This window comes from Onychostoma macrolepis, chromosome 23, assembly GCF_012432095.1.
Source record: "Onychostoma macrolepis isolate SWU-2019 chromosome 23, ASM1243209v1, whole genome shotgun sequence".
Lineage (NCBI taxonomy): Eukaryota > Metazoa > Chordata > Actinopteri > Cypriniformes > Cyprinidae > Onychostoma > Onychostoma macrolepis.
This window is the reverse complement of record NC_081177.1, coordinates 17,011,601-17,031,167: the sequence shown is the minus strand read 5'-3', so window position 1 is coordinate 17,031,167 and position 19,567 is coordinate 17,011,601. Positions and strand designations below refer to the sequence as shown.

The 19,567-nt window shown below is 36.4% G+C and overlaps 3 protein-coding genes across 9 annotated transcripts in view; 2 read left to right on the top strand and 1 right to left on the bottom strand.

Moving 5' to 3' along the window:
• Positions 1-3,399: 3,399 nt before the first annotated feature.
• LOC131532015 (large ribosomal subunit protein eL22) lies at positions 3,400-4,437 on the top strand. Its single transcript, XM_058763308.1, has 4 exons — positions 3,400-3,493; positions 3,785-3,892; positions 4,019-4,143; positions 4,242-4,437. Exons 1-4 carry the CDS (start codon positions 3,482-3,484, stop codon positions 4,384-4,386), a joined length of 390 nt encoding a protein of 129 aa, XP_058619291.1. The 5' UTR covers positions 3,400-3,481; the 3' UTR covers positions 4,387-4,437.
• A 502-nt stretch (positions 4,438-4,939) lies between these two features.
• rcc2 (regulator of chromosome condensation 2) lies at positions 4,940-15,201 on the bottom strand. Of its 2 annotated transcripts, none has more exons than XM_058763059.1 (13): positions 15,060-15,201; positions 13,834-14,048; positions 13,197-13,290; positions 12,136-12,279; positions 9,941-10,072; positions 9,764-9,852; positions 9,550-9,664; positions 9,294-9,460; positions 9,027-9,207; positions 8,831-8,936; positions 8,664-8,736; positions 6,373-6,450; positions 4,940-6,283 (listed from the first exon to the last, which is right to left on the bottom strand). In XM_058763059.1, exons 2-13 carry the CDS (start codon positions 14,035-14,037, stop codon positions 6,179-6,181), a joined length of 1,488 nt encoding a protein of 495 aa, XP_058619042.1. In that variant the 5' UTR covers positions 14,038-14,048; positions 15,060-15,201; the 3' UTR covers positions 4,940-6,178. The 2 variants fall into 2 exon arrangements, with proteins under 2 accessions (XP_058619042.1, XP_058619041.1); XM_058763058.1 differs by lacking the exon at positions 15,060-15,201 and adding an exon at positions 14,671-14,897.
• A 142-nt stretch (positions 15,202-15,343) lies between these two features.
• Positions 15,344-19,567, top strand: part of arhgef10lb (Rho guanine nucleotide exchange factor (GEF) 10-like b) — a 44,883-nt gene continuing 40,659 nt past the window's right edge. For 3 of the 6 annotated variants that reach the window (XM_058763055.1, XM_058763056.1, XM_058763051.1), the window contains exons 1-2: positions 16,439-16,744; positions 18,400-18,465. In XM_058763055.1, coding sequence (XP_058619038.1) covers positions 18,429-18,465 — 37 coding nt within the window. In that variant the 5' untranslated portion in view covers positions 16,439-16,744; positions 18,400-18,428. Of the gene's footprint in view, positions 15,531-16,438; positions 16,745-18,399; positions 18,466-19,567 lie in introns of those variants that run through there. The other 3 variants (XM_058763057.1, XM_058763054.1, XM_058763053.1) reach the window with 2 other exon arrangements.

The window sequence follows — 19,567 nt, the reverse complement described above, 5'->3', positions numbered from 1 at the left end:
AAAACATTAGTTCATTTTCATATATACGTGTAAATAGAAGTTTGTAAGTCATTTTCCGTAAAAGATCAACGCCTGTTCACATTTAAAAGGATACTCATTCCACGAAACCGGTACGATTTGGACTTTTAGATTTTTTACCAAAATGTATTACTTTTCTGAACACCCCACAGACATATTTAACTTCCTAAAAAACATATTTTCCCACCTCAGGCATCAAATCCCTATTATTATTGGTCATTATTTTAAGATATGGGCACTATTAATCTTCAACCCCGTTATGGACACTATGGGAGCTCTCTGAATATGATCATAAAATGTATTTGTAATGAAATCAACATTTTTCTATTAATCAGATGTCCCTCACACTAATTCAGTTTTTGCAAATATAAAAGTTACATAAAATCTCACACTTTTGCTATACTAAAGCCTGAAATGGAACTTTTTGTGACAGCAACCTCATAATTTTTGATCAAAGAAGTGGGTTAACTTAAGAATTTGAACTAAAATCAGTATTCTTATGATTGCTCTGAACATTTTAGACTGAGTTCAACAAAAAATAAATTACTTTTTCATAAACGTAAAAAAATAATAAAAATGTAGGTGTGACGGGGTTGAGACTAGGGTAACGGAGTTGAAGATGGAAACGGGGTTGAAGAGACAAATACAGCTTAACATATAAATAGTTGTTTTTTTGCCTCAAATTCACTGTAAGATTTTCTATAAACACTGTATTTCATTATGTGACCAAGAAAGACAACAAATATAAATTGCAGTTGAACTGATTTTTATTAACCTGACTGAAGGAAAAACAACAATAACATAGTATACATTATAACATTATAAACTGACTGAATAGGTCATCAAAATAAAATATATAACTTGTGTGGCTGCTTCGTGGCATTCAATATCTGGCCCACACCTCTTTCGAGATCTCCACATGGAGATGGTGCTGAAGCACACAGGCTCTGGTTTTCCACCAACATACAACACCCCTGTACAGTGCATCCGGAATGTATTCACAGCGCATCACTTTTTCCACATTTTGTTATGTTACAGCCTTATTCCAAAATGGATTAAATTCATTATTTTCCAAAAATATCTAAAAACGACACCCCATAATGACAATGTGAAAGAAGTTTGTTTGAAGTTTTTGCTAATTTATTAAAAATAAAAAACGAAAAAAAAAAAATTACATGTACATAAGTGTTCACAGCCTTTGCCATGACACTCAAAATTGAGCTCAGGTGCATCCTGTTTCCACTGATCATCCTTGAGATGTTTCTACAACTTGATTGGAGTCCACCTGTGGTAAATTGAGTTGATTGGACATGATTTTGAAAGGCAAACACCTGTCTATATAAGGTCCTACAGGTAACGCTGCATCTCAGAGCACAAACCAAGCCATGAAGTCCAAGGAATTGTCTGTAGACCGCCGAGACAGGATAGTATTGAGGCACAGATCTGGGGAAGGGAACAGAAAAATTTCTGCAGCATTGAAGCATGTAGTCTCTGATACCCTTAATGGAAGAAGTTTGAAACAACCTGGGGTGCGTTTCCCAAAAGCATCGTTAGCTAACTGTGGTCATTAGTTCCATTGAACTCTATTGGTAACGATGTAACTTGCGACCATAGTTGTTTTTGGGAAACGCACCCCAGGACTCTTCCTAGAGCTGGCCAAACTGAGCAACTGGTGGAGAAGGCCCTTGGTTAGACTGGTGACCAAGAACCTGATCATCCTCCACCTCCATGATCATACGTGGAGATAGGAGAAACCTACAGAAGGACAAACATCACTGCAACACTCCACCAAACTGGGCTTTGACAATGTGGCAAGACTCAATCCTCTCCTCAGTGAAGACCCATGAAAACACACTTGGCATTTGCGAAAAAGCACCTAAAGAACCCTCAGATTATGAGAAGCAAGATTCTCTGGTCTGATAAACCTCAATTTCAAGCTTCGTGTTTGAAGGAAACCAGCTCTGCTCATCACCTGCAAAGTACCATCCCAAAAGTAAAGTGTGCTGGTAGCGGCCTCATGCCGTGGGGCTGTTTTTCAGCAGCAGGGACTGAGGGCCTCATCGGAGTAGAAAAAAAAGGAGAAACCTTCCAAAAATAGATGTGCCGAGCTTTTAGCATCATAATCAAAAAGACTTGAGGCTGTAATTGCTGCCAAAGGTGCTTCAACAAAGTATTGAGCCAAGGCTGTGAATACTTATGTACATGTGTTTTTTTTTCTGTTTTTTATTCTTCATAAATTTGGACGGACGGATAGACAGCTAGATATAACATGGACATTACTGCATTCACATATGCATGTGGTATAAGACTCTTGATCAAATATAATAATTAATTTAAATTACTGGATAACTTCAGAACCAAAGTGTTGAAAACACAACCCCATCACAATCTCACAACCCGTTATGATCAAATAAGTAACAGGGTTGAGTGTGACAGGGTTGTGATTTTTTTGCTCAAAATAGCCCCTGCCCTAAATGTAGTGAATAACAGGAGAGTACATGGCATGCATGATATTAAGAAATCATGTATATTGTTAAAATAACAAAGATCATTTTCATAAGTAATAGTTTTCTATCTTTATTTGATGTAACAGGGTTGAGTCATTAAGCTTGACTATCACAATATTAAGTTATATTTATAAAAGAAGGTGGTAACTTGCCTATATCTGCTCACAATGTTGTTCAGAAGAGTTATATGATCTCACTTTCTGTTAATGATGTCACATAAGGATCAGTTCATTATTTTTATGGGGGGAGAATGATTTGTGTAACGGGGTTGAGGGGTTACTGAGGTACGGAACTAAATAATATGATTTTAATGAATAATCATGAATTTACTTCGAAAGAAAAAACATTACCAGCAAAAAAGCACAGATAGATATTTATGAGCATAGCAAAATGCATGGACTTTTTTCTAATTTTATTATTTATATCCCAAGTAGCTACACTTTCATAGAAGGCCATGAGGGACATGACAAAATAGGTGGTGTCAACTGAAAAAAACAAGATAATTTCTAATACATAGATCAAATGTATGTCATGTTTTTAAACCTTATTAAAGGAAACAGATTTTGGTGACCCAATAGATAAAATAGACTTAAAAGAGGGACTCAAATCGTACCGGTTTCGTGGAATGACTCAGTTCTTCCGAACATGAAATTTGTGTCATCATTTCCTCATCCTCATTCCAAATTCCTCAAGAAATTACTATCATCTGTGGGTCACAATTTTTGGTTAGATTAACGTTATTCAAACGTCTCCTTTTAACAAAAGTAATTTTTTTGTATGGTCAAATCTTACACAGAGTGCATTATTATTATTATTATTGGGTTAACCGTCCATTATTATTATTATAGCCAACAACAGACAAATCGAACACATCGATTACATCAGCGCCAGATTAACCAGTCTGTAACGTCACGCTCGCGCAGCCGTGGTTCTTCCTTTCGACGAAACCTCTCGCTATGGCGCCTGTTGTAAGTTTGAACATATGGACCTAGTTAATTAAATAACAGACGTTTCCATTCACTGTCTTGTATACAACTCATTCGAGATTGCATAATATACTCAATCGCTTTCACAAAATAAGTTTAGTAATGAACCTGTACGTAAAGCAATCGTTATGTATCATTGAATGAATCCGTGCAGACAAATTCACAGAGAACTTGATTCAGTCTTGCGCAATGGTTTTGCTATTCTGATGATAATGACAGGACTGTCATAGACACAAGACTAAAAGTATACATTTTTTTTGTATTTAATTGCAGAGGAAGCAGCAGAGCTCTAAAGGAGGAAAGAAGAAGAAGCAGGTCCTGAAGTTCACGCTGGACTGCACGCATCCCGTCGAAGATGGCATTATGGATGCTGCAAACTTTGTGAGTAACGTTAGATCAAGCCCTTAAAAAGGCTTATTGTGTAAAACGGACTTTATTATACTGTAAAAGTCAGATAACCGCTAGCTGTCTGAGTTTATGACTTGTCATTTGCGTGTGTGGATACAGGAGCAGTTTCTACAGGAGCGCATCAAAGTCAACGGTAAAGCAGGAAACCTGGGAGGTGGAGTGGTCACCATTGAAAGAAGCAAGAGCAAAATCACAGTCTCTTCTGAGGTGCCCTTCTCCAAGAGGTGTGTGCTTGATACATCTCGACTTTGTTTTGCCAATTATTTTATATTTAACTGCTGCTTTTTTACATTTTATTCCACTGTTCTCATCTTTTCTGCAGGTACCTGAAATACCTTACAAAGAAATACTTAAAGAAGAACAATCTCAGAGATTGGTTGCGTGTTGTGGCTAATACTAAAGAAAGCTACGAGCTTCGCTACTTCCAGATTAACCAGGATGAGGAAGAGGAGGAGGATGAGGATTAAATTCTTGCTGGTTTTTTTTTTTACCTTTAAATAAATTCATATATGATTAAATTTTATGTATCCAGATATGGTTCTTTATAATTGGCGTTTCGGTGTTAGATAAGCACATATCTATTAATTCATATTTATCTACCACAACAATGAATTGGCCTCAGATCTTTTCTTTTATATTGTGGTGTACATCTGAGTAACAGATTATTAGAAAACAATATTTTTAGTTCAAACGGATTTGGTTTTATGCATCAGTTTTGAAGTTTGAGCTGTGGGAATTGGAGGAAGATGAGCTTGCAGAGGGGGTTTATGCAGGCTAAATGATTGAAGAAATCCTCATGCTTCACCAGAGGAAAAAAAAATCAATTGGTCCAGTTCTGATATTTGATTTAAATGAAACATGCAGATGAATTGTTCACAACACCTGCAACAGGCATTTTGGAAAATAAATAAGGTATATTTTCACTTAATGGCAACTAAGATAACAGCACACTGTTCTGCTAACTTGAGGGATAAAAATAAAGCATATGCATGGGTTAAAAAAAAAAACTGCATCAACATATACCAACTTACATGAACCTTTATTTAATATTAAGAAAAAAAAAACATTTTAGAATTCAGAATAGGAGTTTGGAATTCCAGTTTCTGGACATATACTGCCTAAACAAATGAACACATTGCTTGTAAGTACACAATTTAAAATTATAGAACATGAAACACATCAGCTTGTTGCTCGCCCAAAACTGTGGATGGATTCTTGTATGGATTTACAGATTATGAAACAACAAATGTGATCACAGTTTAAGCCCAGATGAACACAAAGAAATGGCACAGTATTCAACATATTGCATGAAATGATGCTCTGTAAAGACATTGTGGTCCCAGATGATGGGACAATCCTACTCTTCTCAACATCAAGTCCATTATTTCAAAAACATGCTAACATCAACACATGAGAACAGCATTTCTGTAGTTAACAATACTAGCAAGGGCATGAACATTAAGGATTTACATTTCTAAAAAAGGGAGAATGAATTTAATAGAAATCTCACAGCTGTTGTCTCATTTGCATTGCAGGAGTTGATAATACTTCCCTGATCAGATTAACAGGAGTCTGTATATTAAGAGTGAGGGAAAAAAGATTACATATTAGCTACGCAGTCTTGAGGAAAATGATGTTCTTATGCATGGTGATGATAACATGGAGCTGGAAGTAATGAAAGTGATGTTTAAAAGATGAAGTGCCCCATAACACGAGTTGTCATAGGACTAACTGAACTTCCTCAGCCTGAATCATCTTACTTAAAAAGGCACAAGAATGGAGTGAGTTTGTCTTTTAGTTAACCATTAGCCCATTGATAGTCTGCATTAGAATGATTTAGCACCAGTTTTTGGAAGAGAGCAGACATGGATCTCACAGTCATCATTATGGAAAAATAAACAACAAAACAATCTGTGATATACTTCCATTAGGAATGTATAAGTAAAGGGGATGGATCCAGTGGAATCCGAGTGCTCTGAGTAGTTGCTGGCTCTGTTGTGAAAATAAAACAGGCATGTGATGCCACAATTAGCATTCTGAAACGCCCGAGCCTAGACAGATCAGTTTATGAAAGAAGTTGCATTCTTTTATCCGACATGTGGCATGTCTTTCGAAAATGTAATATGATGTCCAAAAATAAAGGAAAAATAAACAATCCCATCCCAACCAAACTGTGATTACCCAGGTGACCTAGTGAGCAGAGGCATTCCATAAAAAAAAAAAAAAAACGCCCCTGCAGAAAATGTGAATGGTGTCCAATCAGAGCGTGCGCGGGTTGTATTCGGGAAGCTTCTTGAGCTTTTCTTTCTCCTGCTCTGTGTCTTGCCGAGCAATAACCAGGGAGTGAGAATAGCCCATCACCACCTGAAATGACAAAGTTTCCAGTTGCACAGCCATACGATTATCACACATAGAACAGAATTCTGGGAGGATATGATATGAGCAGAACTCACCTGTTCAGCGTACACGCCATCCAGAGTTTTGACCTCTTGAGCAGTGGTGGATGACTTGGGTTTGTTGTCACCATACCCCTAAAAATGCAAAATTTAAATGAGAAATTTGCCATCTTACACTACTGAAAACAGTTGTGCTGCTTAATATTTTTGTGGAAACCATGCTACATATTTTTTCATGGTTCTCTGATCATTTGAAAGTTCAAAAGAGCAGCATTTTTTTTTTTTTTTTTTTAAATCTGGTCACACTTTATATTAGTAGTTAAGGCCACCTATGCACTTACATCAAAAAATAAGTACAATGTACTTAAACAAAATCCAAATGTACAGAAATTAATTACATATAGGCATTTTTAAAAATATAAGTACAATGTAAAAACATGTACACAATAAGTGCATTGTACCAAATGATTAATTTAAATGCAAGTACATATTAGTTAAGGCCACCTAATATAAAGTGGGACCAAAAATCTTTTATTTGCCGTCACCTTTCAATTGAATGTATCCTTGCCGAATAAAAATATTAATTTCTTCAAAAACAAATATATAAATAGGATACAAGATAGATATAAAGATATACATAAGATATATCTTACTGACCCCAAACTTTTATGTAGTTATAGACTTAAAGGGATAGTTCATCCAAAAATTTGATGTTTATCTGCTTACCCCCAGGGCATCCAAGATGTAGGTGACCGTTTCTTCAGTAGAACACAAACTAAGATTTTTAACTCAAACCGTTGTAGTCTGTCAGTCATAAAATGCAAGTCAATGGGCACAGAATCTTTGAGAGAAAAAAAAAAAAACCATGCACACGCAAATCAAAATTAAAGCTTGCAGCTCATGACGATACATTCATGTCCTAAGACACGAAACGATCGGTTTGTGCGAGAAACTGAACAGCATTTATATAATTTTTTACCTCTGATAAACCTCAATGTCCGACTGTCACAACGTCCGGCGCGTGACGCATCAACCTGCTCTGGCACATAGATATATACAGTGTGTGCAGAATTATTAGGCAAGTTGATATTCTGGTCATATTTTTTCCCAAGAACATTTTACCAATTCCAAACCACATCAATCTTAATAACTACTATTGATTTTGTATTTAATAATTTATAAGTGATATATAATTGTCCATGAAGGCTGATAGTCAGAAACTTCTTATTTCAGGTGTGCAGAATTATTAGGCAGGTTTTCCTTTACAGATAAAATTAGCCAAAAAAGAGATTGAACTCAAGAATAAAAGTTTAAAAAATTATTAAAATGCCCATGAGAAGGATGCAATACTAATGCAATAATAGAATTAGCTAAGTTAAGGCATGATCATTGGGCAGCGAAATGCTCATTGGGTCAGCAAGGTCAGAAAAAACAGGTGGAGAGGAAAAGACACATGTTAACTGCAAAAGAATTAGGAATTAATGTGAAGAATTAGGTGAGAAACCATCAGGAATCATTTAGTCTCCAGCACCATCATTTTCCAGAACTGCAACCTTCCTGGAGTCTCCAGAATTACAAGGTGTCAGGTTCTCAGAGACCTTGCTTGGGTAAAAGATTATTTAAAATGGCCCTCACTTAAGAATAACATGCTGAAGTGTTGTGAAATACATGAAGACTGATTTTGTATAGGCTTTATGGACAGATAAGTTGAGAGTGACTCTTGAAGGACCAGCCTCTTGTACCACTGTTTGAAGAATTTATCTTCCAGAATCTGGCAGTAAGTTTTGGGAGCTCCAAAACTTTGGTAAAAATATGACCAAAATATCAACTTGCCTAACAATTCTGCACACAGTGTATACATAGATTCCTCATATGCGACTTTTTCTATGGGCTGCGATACATAAGGATCTACATATACATCTATGTACATATCTATGTTGCAGAGCTGTTGACGCGTCACGCCGGATGTTGTGGATGAGCTCAGGAGAGTTGGACATTGCCTGTATCAGAGGTAAAAAATGATATAAATGCGGTTCAGTTTCTCGCACAAACCGATCGTTTCGTGTCTTAGGACATCAATGTATCATCACAAGCTGCAAGGTTTAATTTGGATTTGTGTGTGCATGTTTTTTTTCTCTCAAAGATTCTGTGCCCATTGACTTGCATTATATGACTGACAGACTGCAACGGTTTGAATCAAAAATCTTCGTTTGTGTTCTACTGAAGAAACAAAGTCACCTACATCTTGGATGCCCTGGGGGTAAGCAGATAAACATCAAATTTTCATTTTAGGGTGAACTATCCCTTTAATCCTTAAACAGGTTTTATCAGAACACAGATAAACATACCAGCTCTCCAAATGTGGGCGATGGTCCCCAGCTAATGGTGCTATCATCAGCTGCTATGACAATACTGCTCTTGCTGAGAGGAGTTATAAGATAACACCTAATCAACATTCTGAAAATTTCAAAATATTTTATAAAACACATTTTGAGAGTCCTCTGTTTTTACTTACCCACAGGCCAGACTGCGAATCTTCCATCCGCACAGATCCTGCACAGCTTTGGGGTACATGGTGGACTCACGGGATGTGTTTGTCACTCCCCAGAAAAACAGACCACCTGAAAAATGAAAAAGCAGCATTAACCACAAATAGATGATGGGTATGATAGGCTGTTTTTTTTTTTCCCAGGGAGGAATTACACACTTACCTGTTTCACTGACAGCAAAGGAACACTGATAGCCACAGTATATTTGAGTTGCTCCACGGCCAGGGAAGTCAAAGAGCTTGACTAATCGTGGGACCATCTCATCTTTCTGCTCGGTGTGGCCTAGTCGTCCATATCCCCCAAATCCCCATGAAAACACACGCTTTTGGGAATCTAGCACCAGCTGTGTGGACGCAACAATGTAATCTTATATAAATGTTAATTCATTCATATTTGACTTGCACCACTATCCACAAACTTGCTACTCACTGTGTGATTGGACCCACATGCTACATCCCGAGCCACGACATTGGGCACAGGAAGCACTTGGCCATCCTTGGTCTTCTCAATAAAAATGGCCACCCGTCTAGGGATCAGCTCACAGTCAAACTCAATGCGCTGGGCACGAGCGATGAACTTCCCATCTGAGTTATGCCCTTTTAGATACAGTACAAAGAGAGTAAATAATCCAAACAGATGTGTTTGGTGACTATTTCAGTTAAACCCCATTTTACGACAGCGTTACCTAGTTGGCCGTATTCAGGGCAACCGAAAGAATAAAGGTTCCCCTTGCAGTCCACAATCATACTGAACTCTGCACCACAGGCCACTTTGACTATCGGCTGCCCGTTGTACTGGATCTGTAGGTAAATCAATGCAGATGCTTTGTGAACATTAAAAATTCAATGAACGTGTTACATTAAAGCCCCATTAAGCAAGTGAAACCAAGAGAGTCTTACTGTAGCTGGGCTGAGCACCGCATCTGTCTGATTGCCTTGGCCGAGCTGCCCCAGTTTGTTTTCGCCGAAGGAGTAGACAGTACCATTTTCTGCGAGACAAAGCATAAAAACACCACATTTGCAGTTATTATTATAATTACGGCAATTACATGACAAACATACCACAAGTTTGCCTACCTGTTAAAGCCATGGTGTGGTTTCTACCACAAGCAGCTGCTACAATCACTTCCTCCCCCAGGCCCTCAACTAGCTTCGGAGCCTCCAATCGTTTAGTGTCTCCATGACCCAACTGCCCTTTTTCATTACGCCCTGAGAAGGACCAGAGGTAGAAATTCATATCTTTAAGTTTAGTCGATTTCTTTTATGAAAATGGATATTAGTTTATTGACCAATTGTTATTATATGGGAGAATATACACACACATATATACATACACATACAGTCATGGCCAAAAATATCGGCACCCTTGGTAAATATGATCAAAGGAGGCTGTGAAAATTAATCTGCATTGTTATTTAAAAAAAAAAAAAAAAAAAAAAACACAAAAATCTAACCTTTCATTGGATAATAAGAATTTAAAATGGGGGGGGAAATATCATTATGAAATAAATGTTTTTCTCAAATACATGTTGGACAATTATTGGCATCCCTTGAAATTCTTATGAGTAAAATATCTCTGAAGTATATTGCCATTCATATTCACAATTTTGAGCACTCCAGGGTGATTATGAACATGAAATTATCCAGCCGTGGCTTCCTGTTTCACAGAAATATAAATAGGAGGGAAAACAAAGCCCAAATTCCCTTAATCATCCATCACAATGAGAAACCAAAGAATATATTTCCGATGTGCAACAAAAGATAATTGAGCTTCACAAATTAGTGAAGTGGCTTTAAGAAAAGAGCTAGAGTAGTGAAAATTCCCATTTCCACCATCAGGGCAATAATTAAGAATTTCCAATCAACATAAAATGTTACGAAACTGCTTGGAAGAGGACGTGTGTCTATATTGTGCTAATGCACGGTAAGAAGGAGAGTTTGAGTGGCTAAAGACTCTCCAAGGACCACAGCTGGAGAATTGCAGAAAATAGTGGAGTCTCGGGGTCAGAAAACCTTAAAAAAAATAAAATAATTGTCAAACAGCACCTACATCACCACATGTTGTTTGGGAGGGTTTCAAGAAAAATCCTCCTCGCTCATCCAAAAACAAACTCCAGCATATTCAGTTATCAGACACGACTGGAACTTCAAATGGGACTGTCTTCTATGGTCAGGCGAAACTAAAAAAAAATGAGCTTTTTAGCAGCAAACACTCAAGATGGGTTTGGTGAACACCGGGATAAAAAGTACCCCATGTGTACAATGAAATATAATGCTGTATTTTTGATGTTGTGGGCCTATATTTCTGCTGGATGTCCTGGACATCTTGTTTAGACACATGGCATCATGGATTCTATCAAATACCAACAGATTAAAAAAAAAATCAATAAGTGACTGACTCTGTTAGAAATCTTATAATGGGCCATGTTTGGATCTTCCAACCATACAATAAATCCAAACACAAACCTCAAAAACAACACAAAAATGGGTCACTGAGCACAAAACCAAGCTTCTGCTATGGCCATTCCAGTCCTCTGACCTGAACCCTATAGAAAATGAGTGGGGTGAACTGTAGAGAAGCAGCACCAACATGGAGCTGGGAATCTAAAGGGTCTGGAGTGATTCTGGATGAAGGAATGGTCTCTGATCTCGTGTCAGGTGTTCTCTAACCTCATCAGGCATTATAGGAGAAAATTTAGAGCTCTTAAACCGGCAAATGGAGGTTTCAAAAAGTATTGAATAAAAGGCTGCCGTTAATTGTGGCCAATGTGTATTAGAGAACATTTATTTCATAATGATATTTCCCCCCATTTTAAATTCTTATTATCCAATGAAAGGTTAGATTTTTGTGAATTTTTTAATAAAAGATCAAAAGGATTAATAATGCAGATTAATTTTCACAGCCATCTTTGATCATATTTACCAAGGGTGCCGATATTTCTGGCCATGACTGTATATACACATACAAATACATCCATTCAATCGGTTGGGGTCAGAAAGACTGTTAAATAATGAACTGTTACTGTTATTCTTATAGTTATTCAGCAAGGATGCATTAAATTTATCAAAAATGACATACTATATTACTTCTACACAAACACACATAGATAGATAGATAGATAGATAGATAGATAGATAGATAGATAGATAGATAGATAGATAGATAGATAGATAGATAGAGTTTTATGTTACTCCTCATGATGTGGCATTTATGAAGGCTGGGTTAAAAACTTGAATAAAACAGGAAAGACTGTTCTTGTGTGGACACTTACCCCAGCTCCAGAGTTTGCCCTCTGTAGTGATGAGGAGACTGTGGGCAGCACAGGGTCCAGCCACCACACAGCTAACCTGGACATCATTGAGACATCCATAGCGATGGGGGCCCCACAGATTCTGCCCAAGGTTCCTGTAAGCAGCTGCAAAAACACACAGACACGCATGAAAAGTAGATCAAAGATGAAGATTCTATAAATGACTGGAACCCACACACTTCCTCTTTTTTATCTTAAGCGTGAAGTTGATTTTTGCACCTGGCCGATTTGTTCAGCAAAGACGCATTAAATGCATAAAAAGCAAGATTAAGGTCCATTACATTGTGAAGTACTGTTACAAAAAAAAAAAAAGTCTACTTAAAATAAATATTGTTCTTTTGAATATTCTATCGAGGAATCTTGAAGAAATATGTCAGTTTCCATAAAAATATTAGCAGCACAATGTTTTTTTTTTTTTAATACTGATAATATTAAGAATTTTTTCTTGAGCACCAAATCAGCATTTTAGAATGATTTCTGAAGTATCGTGTGACACTCAAGTCTGTGATCACAGGAATAAATCATATTTGAAAACATTAAAACATCAAATAATTTCACACAATATTACTTTTTTTTACTCTATTGTTTAACCAAAAAATAAAAATAAAAAGATGCAGCCTTGGTGAGCTTAAGAGAACATAAGAAACATCTTACTGACCCCAATTTTTTTAATAGTAGTGTATGTATATGTATGCATATATATATATATACATACATACATTTTGGTGGGAATATTTTATCTAGCTGATATATATTAATTTTCACTTTGTTTTGATATTTGCTTTCATAACAGCACTGTCAGGTCTGTCTTGCCTATGGCAGCAGAAACAGTGATCAGAAACAGTGCTTACCAACCTCTTCAAGAGAAAACCAAGGTGCAAACTAAAGTGCAAATTCAATTCTGGTTTCACAATGTCTCATTAACAGATTAACGCAGATGACTCACTCAGGCGAGACTACTCTTCTAACGCCTTTAAAACTATACTGCAACCCAGATTTCTCAGGCTCACACGTGATCATACCTTGCTGTTTTGGCACTTCTTTTCTGCCAATCAGGTCCCAGTTGGTGGCTCCAAAAACGAGCAACTGACCTTTGACTTTGGGAACCTCGAGTTTCTGCACAACAGAAAAAGCAAGAAATCAATCAACCATCCATTAATACAGTTTTCAAACTGAGCTCCAGAGACCCTTAGGGGGTCTATGTAAAAAATAAATAAATAGAAAAATTTAATTTTCAGTTATCAAAATCAATGTTATAGCTTTATACATATTTTTAAAAGGTTTCTACATCTGCGTTCATACATCAGTAATAGTGAGCAAAATAGTGTTATTTTAACGCCAAGTAAATAATCTCAAAATATTTTAATACATAAAAAAAACCAAAAAAAAAAACCTTTGTAATATCATGCTTACTATTTTTCAAAAAAGGAAAAGAAAATAAGTCTCCAAACATATCTAATATACAGCTGCTTTATATTTTCATGGGGCCCCTCACAAGATAGTCATATTTTGGGCTCCTTGTCATCAAAAGGTTTAATACCCCTGCACTTTATCACATGCTTGTGTATAAATATAAATAATAGGTGTGTGCATGTGACTGTATAGGTATATACAGTATAAAGACAGAAAGAAGCAATAAGAGCCAAAATATTTCCTTACAATCTTCTCCTTCACATCATCAGCCACAGTGACCGGCTGCAGACCGGCTTTAGCTGCAGGTTTCCCAGGTTTCTTTGTGTTTTCCTGTTCAAAGTCATCAAACTCATCGTCACTGCTAAACTCCCTGTCCTTTTTCTTTCCACCTCCTCTTTTTCTCTTCAGTCCACCGTTTCCAGACACATCTGTCACCTTCTTGCGTGGCATAGCTCAAAATCCTACAATAAAAACAAAAAAAGTAGTAAGCGAACAGTTTACTGGTCCGACTACAATTTGACAGAAAGAAGAATCAAACGAGTCGAAACATGGCAACGAAGACATAAAGTCAATGTGATTCATATCCCTTGTTGGTTCAATTTCCCAATTATCTCACAGCAAAAGAATCCTTAAGAAAACACACGCATGCTCTGCTTATTAGTAATGGCAATGTCTTATTTCTTCCTATATCTAAAGATATAACTGTAAAGCGTTATGAAAGCAGAGGTCTCGTGCTATGCTAACACACTAGCAGCGCTGTAACAAAAGAATCAGCAGCAACGCGTCTGTCTCACTCAGTCTCCATTTGTTTCTTTGTTATGTTTTATAACGCAGCCGCCGGTTAGCCAACTAGCACCGCTCCGCTTCAACCAGACTAGTAACTAAACTACTCCCTTACCCACGTGTTATATCTACTCTGTCCCGTAAAAACGGTCCAAATCATCAACTTATGCCCCGCGGAAAGTGCGTTTGAAAGACATATCGTGTACAGATGTGTATGATGCAGAAGTAGCCGTGTTAGCATGCTACACTGCATTTGCATCCGAAGCCGCAATCATAAACATCGAGAATATCATAACTCACCTGAGTAAAACTTTCCCCTATCTACTTTAAATACAAATATCTAAGTTCACGGAATATAGCCGCGTTGAGTTAAGCGGCTGTGGCTTGGTCTCTTGTGCTGGAAGATGCGATTATTATATAAGTAGATTTCCTGATTCAGATGCTCTACTTATGTCTGTCCGTCTTCCTCGTTTTTTTGATTGATTCGGAACAAAAGACTCGCAGCCTCGCGATCAAACCACGTGGGTGCAGCGCACACTCAGGGCTTTATACCGCTCACATCTGGCTGCAGAGCTCGCGGAGTTTGTGGAATAAAATCTTGAAAGAAATACACATTTAACGTAATTTTACACTCATTCGTGTAGAAGTACACGGAAAAGTTTATTTTACTTTAAGAAATGTAAGTTTACCTGTGTTGCTTGGAACGAAAGTGTTGAGCTCGAGAGATCTTTTTCCTTCTATTTATACTATGTTAAATTATGTTCAGATGTACAATTAAAACATTCATGTAACTTTCATGACAGTGAGCGTGTAGTAGTAGGCTACACAAAACAAAAACACGAGGATGGGATGCAGAGCTGAGCGAACTACAAATTTTGAGTCCTGTTGACTAAGCTATATAGTGCCCTCTGCTGAGGCGGTGGACGTATTATGCATTGTAAACAACTTTCTTCACCATGGAGGAATTGAATGCCGACAAATTTGCTGCAGCGCTTGCTCTCTCTCCAAATTTTAATCGGATTGTTTTTATGGCCTGAAAATATGCATCTATCCCTACTTCCGACTACAACTTCTGTAATTCTTACATTTCTTGTATTCTTGCAAAACTGTATCCGTTGAAATGAAAGGGTAAAGGGAATTCTGTAGATGGAGTGTGCATGGTAAGTGTGATTATTATATGTTCCAGATAAACAAATCCAATTTGAAATATAAAAGGTTGTGCAATTATTATAGAAAGTAATATGTAATATAAAACTGTTGCATGTTAATGAGAAGAAAATCATTCTACAAGGCATTCACTGTTACTGATTGAGATATATTAAATTCCATCTTAGGCATGATGTCTGTATGCATGTGTACTTGTTTAAAAGCTAACTGTTGGTTTTTATTTTACCAGTAGATTTGTTGCTCTTTTGAAACAAGTTGCATGTTAGAAAATAGTACAGTATGGTTCATTTGAACCAATACCAACTGGCATTTAAATTGAGGTCCTCAAGATAAAAGCAAGCTGTTTTCCTCTAATAGTAATAGTCTAATTTCTAATAGTCAGAGACAATGTTCATGTAAAGCTAAAATAATCAATATATAATAAAAAACCTTGAATGAGGGGAAAATCTAAATACAATTTGAGATATTAAGCAATATCATGTTTTTGAAGTAACTTAATTTTATTTTGTTTATTTTACTTGTATTTATTCCCCCTTAACATTACACAGCATTGTCTTCTATACATGAGAGGGGGAAATTATTTTACATTTAATTAAATATGCTTTAATTTTGCCTGACACATTTATTTTTTTAATTAAGTTATTTTATTTCAATTAACTTCTTGTTCTTAATATGAGTACTGTCTATCTAGCATATGAATGCCTCTCTTTTTCCTTCTATCAATGCTGTGTCTCCCCCCAGCAGCATGGAACTATTGAAAGAAAAGTTGCTGTTCTGTGATTGGTGGGATTGCAGGCCTGTTGGTCTGCCATTGGCTGGTTGTTTCTTTGAGTGTTTGCATACTGCAGGGAGGCTCTCTCCTGATGTACGGCAGGGGGAAGGAGTGAGTGCAAAGAAAGGAAAAAGGGAGGGACTGAGGGAAAAGAATAGAGGGAGAAGAGTTTTCATATTCGTGGGAGAAGCCGTGTCAGTTAATGGACTGGGAGTCTCAGAACTTGTTCCTTCACTAAAAGAAACATTTGAAATCAGCATTTCACAGGTGCTGTGCTTTCTGAGGAAGATACAGTGGTGTCATCAATGGTAGATTCACAGATGGCTGCACTGCGCAAAGATGGGAGCAGACATGACAATGGATTTATATTGATAGCTTGTGATCAATAAGGACAATATCAGAGGGGTGACATTTAAGGGACGTAAAGCCAGGCTTGTGAGTAAATCTTTCTTTGGAAAAAGAAGCTAAAATTCTAATGCTTATATTGTTTTACATATGAAAATCAGACAGTGCAAAATAACCTCACTGGGGGGGAAGTGAGTGATGAAGCTGTAGATAAAAATCAAAAAGCATCCACACTCTCAAAAATGATTGTGCATAATTTGACCACGTTATGCCATTTGATTTATGTACTGAGATTATTGCTATATAAGAAAGAATGTTGTAAATTCACTTACAGGGAAATTGTTTTGTTCTGATAATTATTTGATACTTATATGATTGATATTAATATAAATCTGGCCTCTACTTAAACAAAAATAGAACATTTTTGACATTTTGATAGATAAACAGATTGACATAAATAGATCGTATTGATCCAAGGGGGAAATTTAAGAAGCCTGGTGGACAATAACATTCAATCTAAGCTATATTTCATTTGATGGCAATAGTGGATGACATTTACAGTGGTATATGTGTGGCATTTAAAAGGTAATCTGACATCTGTATGTCAGTTCACTGCTAAAGCTAATCTGAGAGCAGATTCATGGTCCGTCCTTCAGCCTTACCTCCCAGTGGGTTTATATGAGCTGACTCACATAGGATGACCATTTTTTTTAACCTCAAAGCTACACTGTTTTATCAGAAAATCTCGTCTTCCTTCACTTTATCAGATCTGCTGTCTAATGCATTGATTAAATGTAAATTCACATTGCAACTCCAGGAAGTAGAGAAGGATATCATTGTAAAAGAGCGGCCATGGAGAGTTAATATGTGTGGAGGTCCAGATGCCTCTGTCTTTGTGCCTGTGTCCAAGGTGATGCCTATGTTATTTATTTGAAAGGAGTTGCTGGGCCATTCATTGGGCCTGCAGCTCTTACTATTTGCTTTACTCTCAACCATTCAACCTTGCTGCGTCTATCGAGGTGGGAATTTGCCTTTGTCTATTCACTGGCTTCAGCCTGGTCTTCCCCCTACCCGTTTTTTCTAGTAAATAATTCAAGAACACTGACCTCCAGCTGTTAGGTTATCTATCGAGAAATTAGATAAACTCTTTACAAGTATTTTGTGAAGTTAGGCAGTAACTTTTATCCAAAGCAAATTATAGTGCATTTAAAGTCAGTATCCGTTAATCAAACTCATTACCTTAGCATTATTAGTGCCACATGTTATGGGAGGGAAGATATCTGATGCGGTAAACAAATTGCTGACTAATTTAATAATAAATACTGGTACTGACTAATGTAACTAAACCTGTCCTGAAGTCTTTGCACATTTTTCTGTATCAGCCTCCGGTCAATCCTCTTGGTTGAATTGTGTTGTTCTGACACACGCTGAGAGTCTTTCCCAGTAAATGTGGGAGGAGATATTGTGCAAGGATTCAGCTGGTAAGGCAAGCCTGGATCTGCCACACACTGTTGAGGAATTTAACATTTTCACCCAGTCTCCTTTAGTAACCTGTAATGTCCATGAACAACATAAGAAAAACTTTAATTTCAGCAAAAGTCATATGTCACTGATATCCAGGGGTGTTGTTAGTTGTGCTACAGTTTAAAAGCATTGTTTCACTAGACCATCCTGTGTGTGTTTAGGGACTTTGAGTTGAACATTTTAGAATACATGTGTTGACGCAAAGCTTTTCTCTTTTACAGGAGTGCAGATATGACTATATATTAACTTCATGGCATCTCCACAGTCTCTTAACCCTCCTGAAAAAGGTTCGTACACGGATCATGCAGCTCATTGTTTTCTGGATGTATTAGATGTTTAAAATGTAATTAATATCAACTGATTTATTAAAAGAGTTATTTTAATATTATGTGTATACTATTGTAGCATTTATTAATATTTTGAATTAGCTTTTATTTTTTATTTGTAGGTTTCATTTTAATTTTAGTTTGTTTTATTAATGTATAATTTTTAGTATTAGTCATTTTTATCACTTTAACTTTAAGTGCTTTTTATTTTATTTTTTTTACCAAAAACACTTCATTAGTTTTAGTTAACAATAAGAACTCTTCTGCAGGACCTTATGACTTTGTGTTACCATCAATGAGTCTCTTAAAATATGAGATCATTTGACCTTTTATGATAAGGTAAGGTTAGTCATGTGGTGTTAATCATTTATAATATTTAAAAAAATACTTTTTTACCATTTTTTCATTTGAAAATTATGATTGAGATGTGTACACTCACATATATTCAAGGTGTAAGGAAATGTACTTTATTACACTTACATTTAAACACTTTAAACATGTAAAAGATCATTAAACCACATTACATTTTTTATTAAACTTTTTTTTTTTTTTTTACTTTATTTTTATGAACTTCAACACAACAACAAACAAACAAAACTCCTTCATGGGTACATACATTAATATTTTTCCACAAAGTATAATACAAAAAGCAAAATAAATTTTGGTCTGGTCAACTGGTTATGATATAAGCAAATATTTGTAAGCATATATACATGATATTTGTGGTCATACATTCATAAACATAATACTCATTTCCGTTCCGTACATACATTTACTTTGCTGAACATATTCCACTTTGGCATTTATCTGTCTTCTCTCTGTTTTAGTAAATTTTTTAAAACAAGTTTTTCAATACCATATGAAATCAACATAAATACATTACTGTACATTTTAGGAACTTGATGTGTGTTTTAAACTATATTTTTAGCAGATTTTCTGTACCGGGGACACTCATGCGTCATTAACCCACATACTATGATTTAAATTCAAATCTTCCGAGCCCGGTGGGGCTTAGTCATGATTTGCTAGTCCTGCCAAGATGCTTGAGGAGGTGCGTCATGTG

Excerpts from the sequence above, each read along its gene's own strand:
- rcc2 (XM_058763059.1), bottom strand. The coding sequence starts at position 14,037 with ATGCCACGCAAGAAGGTGACAGATGTGTCTGGAAACGGTGGACTGAAG. Across the intron at positions 13,291-13,833 it reads ATGATGTGAAGGAGAAGATT|AAACTCGAGGTTCCCAAAGT; the intron begins GTAAGGAAATAT and ends TCTGTTGTGCAG. Across the intron at positions 9,665-9,763 it reads CGGTGCTCAGCCCAGCTACA|ATCCAGTACAACGGGCAGCC; the intron begins GTAAGACTCTCT and ends ATTTACCTACAG.
- LOC131532015 (XM_058763308.1), top strand. Across the intron at positions 3,893-4,018 it reads TTATGGATGCTGCAAACTTT|GAGCAGTTTCTACAGGAGCG; the intron begins GTGAGTAACGTT and ends GTGTGGATACAG. Across the intron at positions 4,144-4,241 it reads GAGGTGCCCTTCTCCAAGAG|GTACCTGAAATACCTTACAA; the intron begins GTGTGTGCTTGA and ends TCTTTTCTGCAG.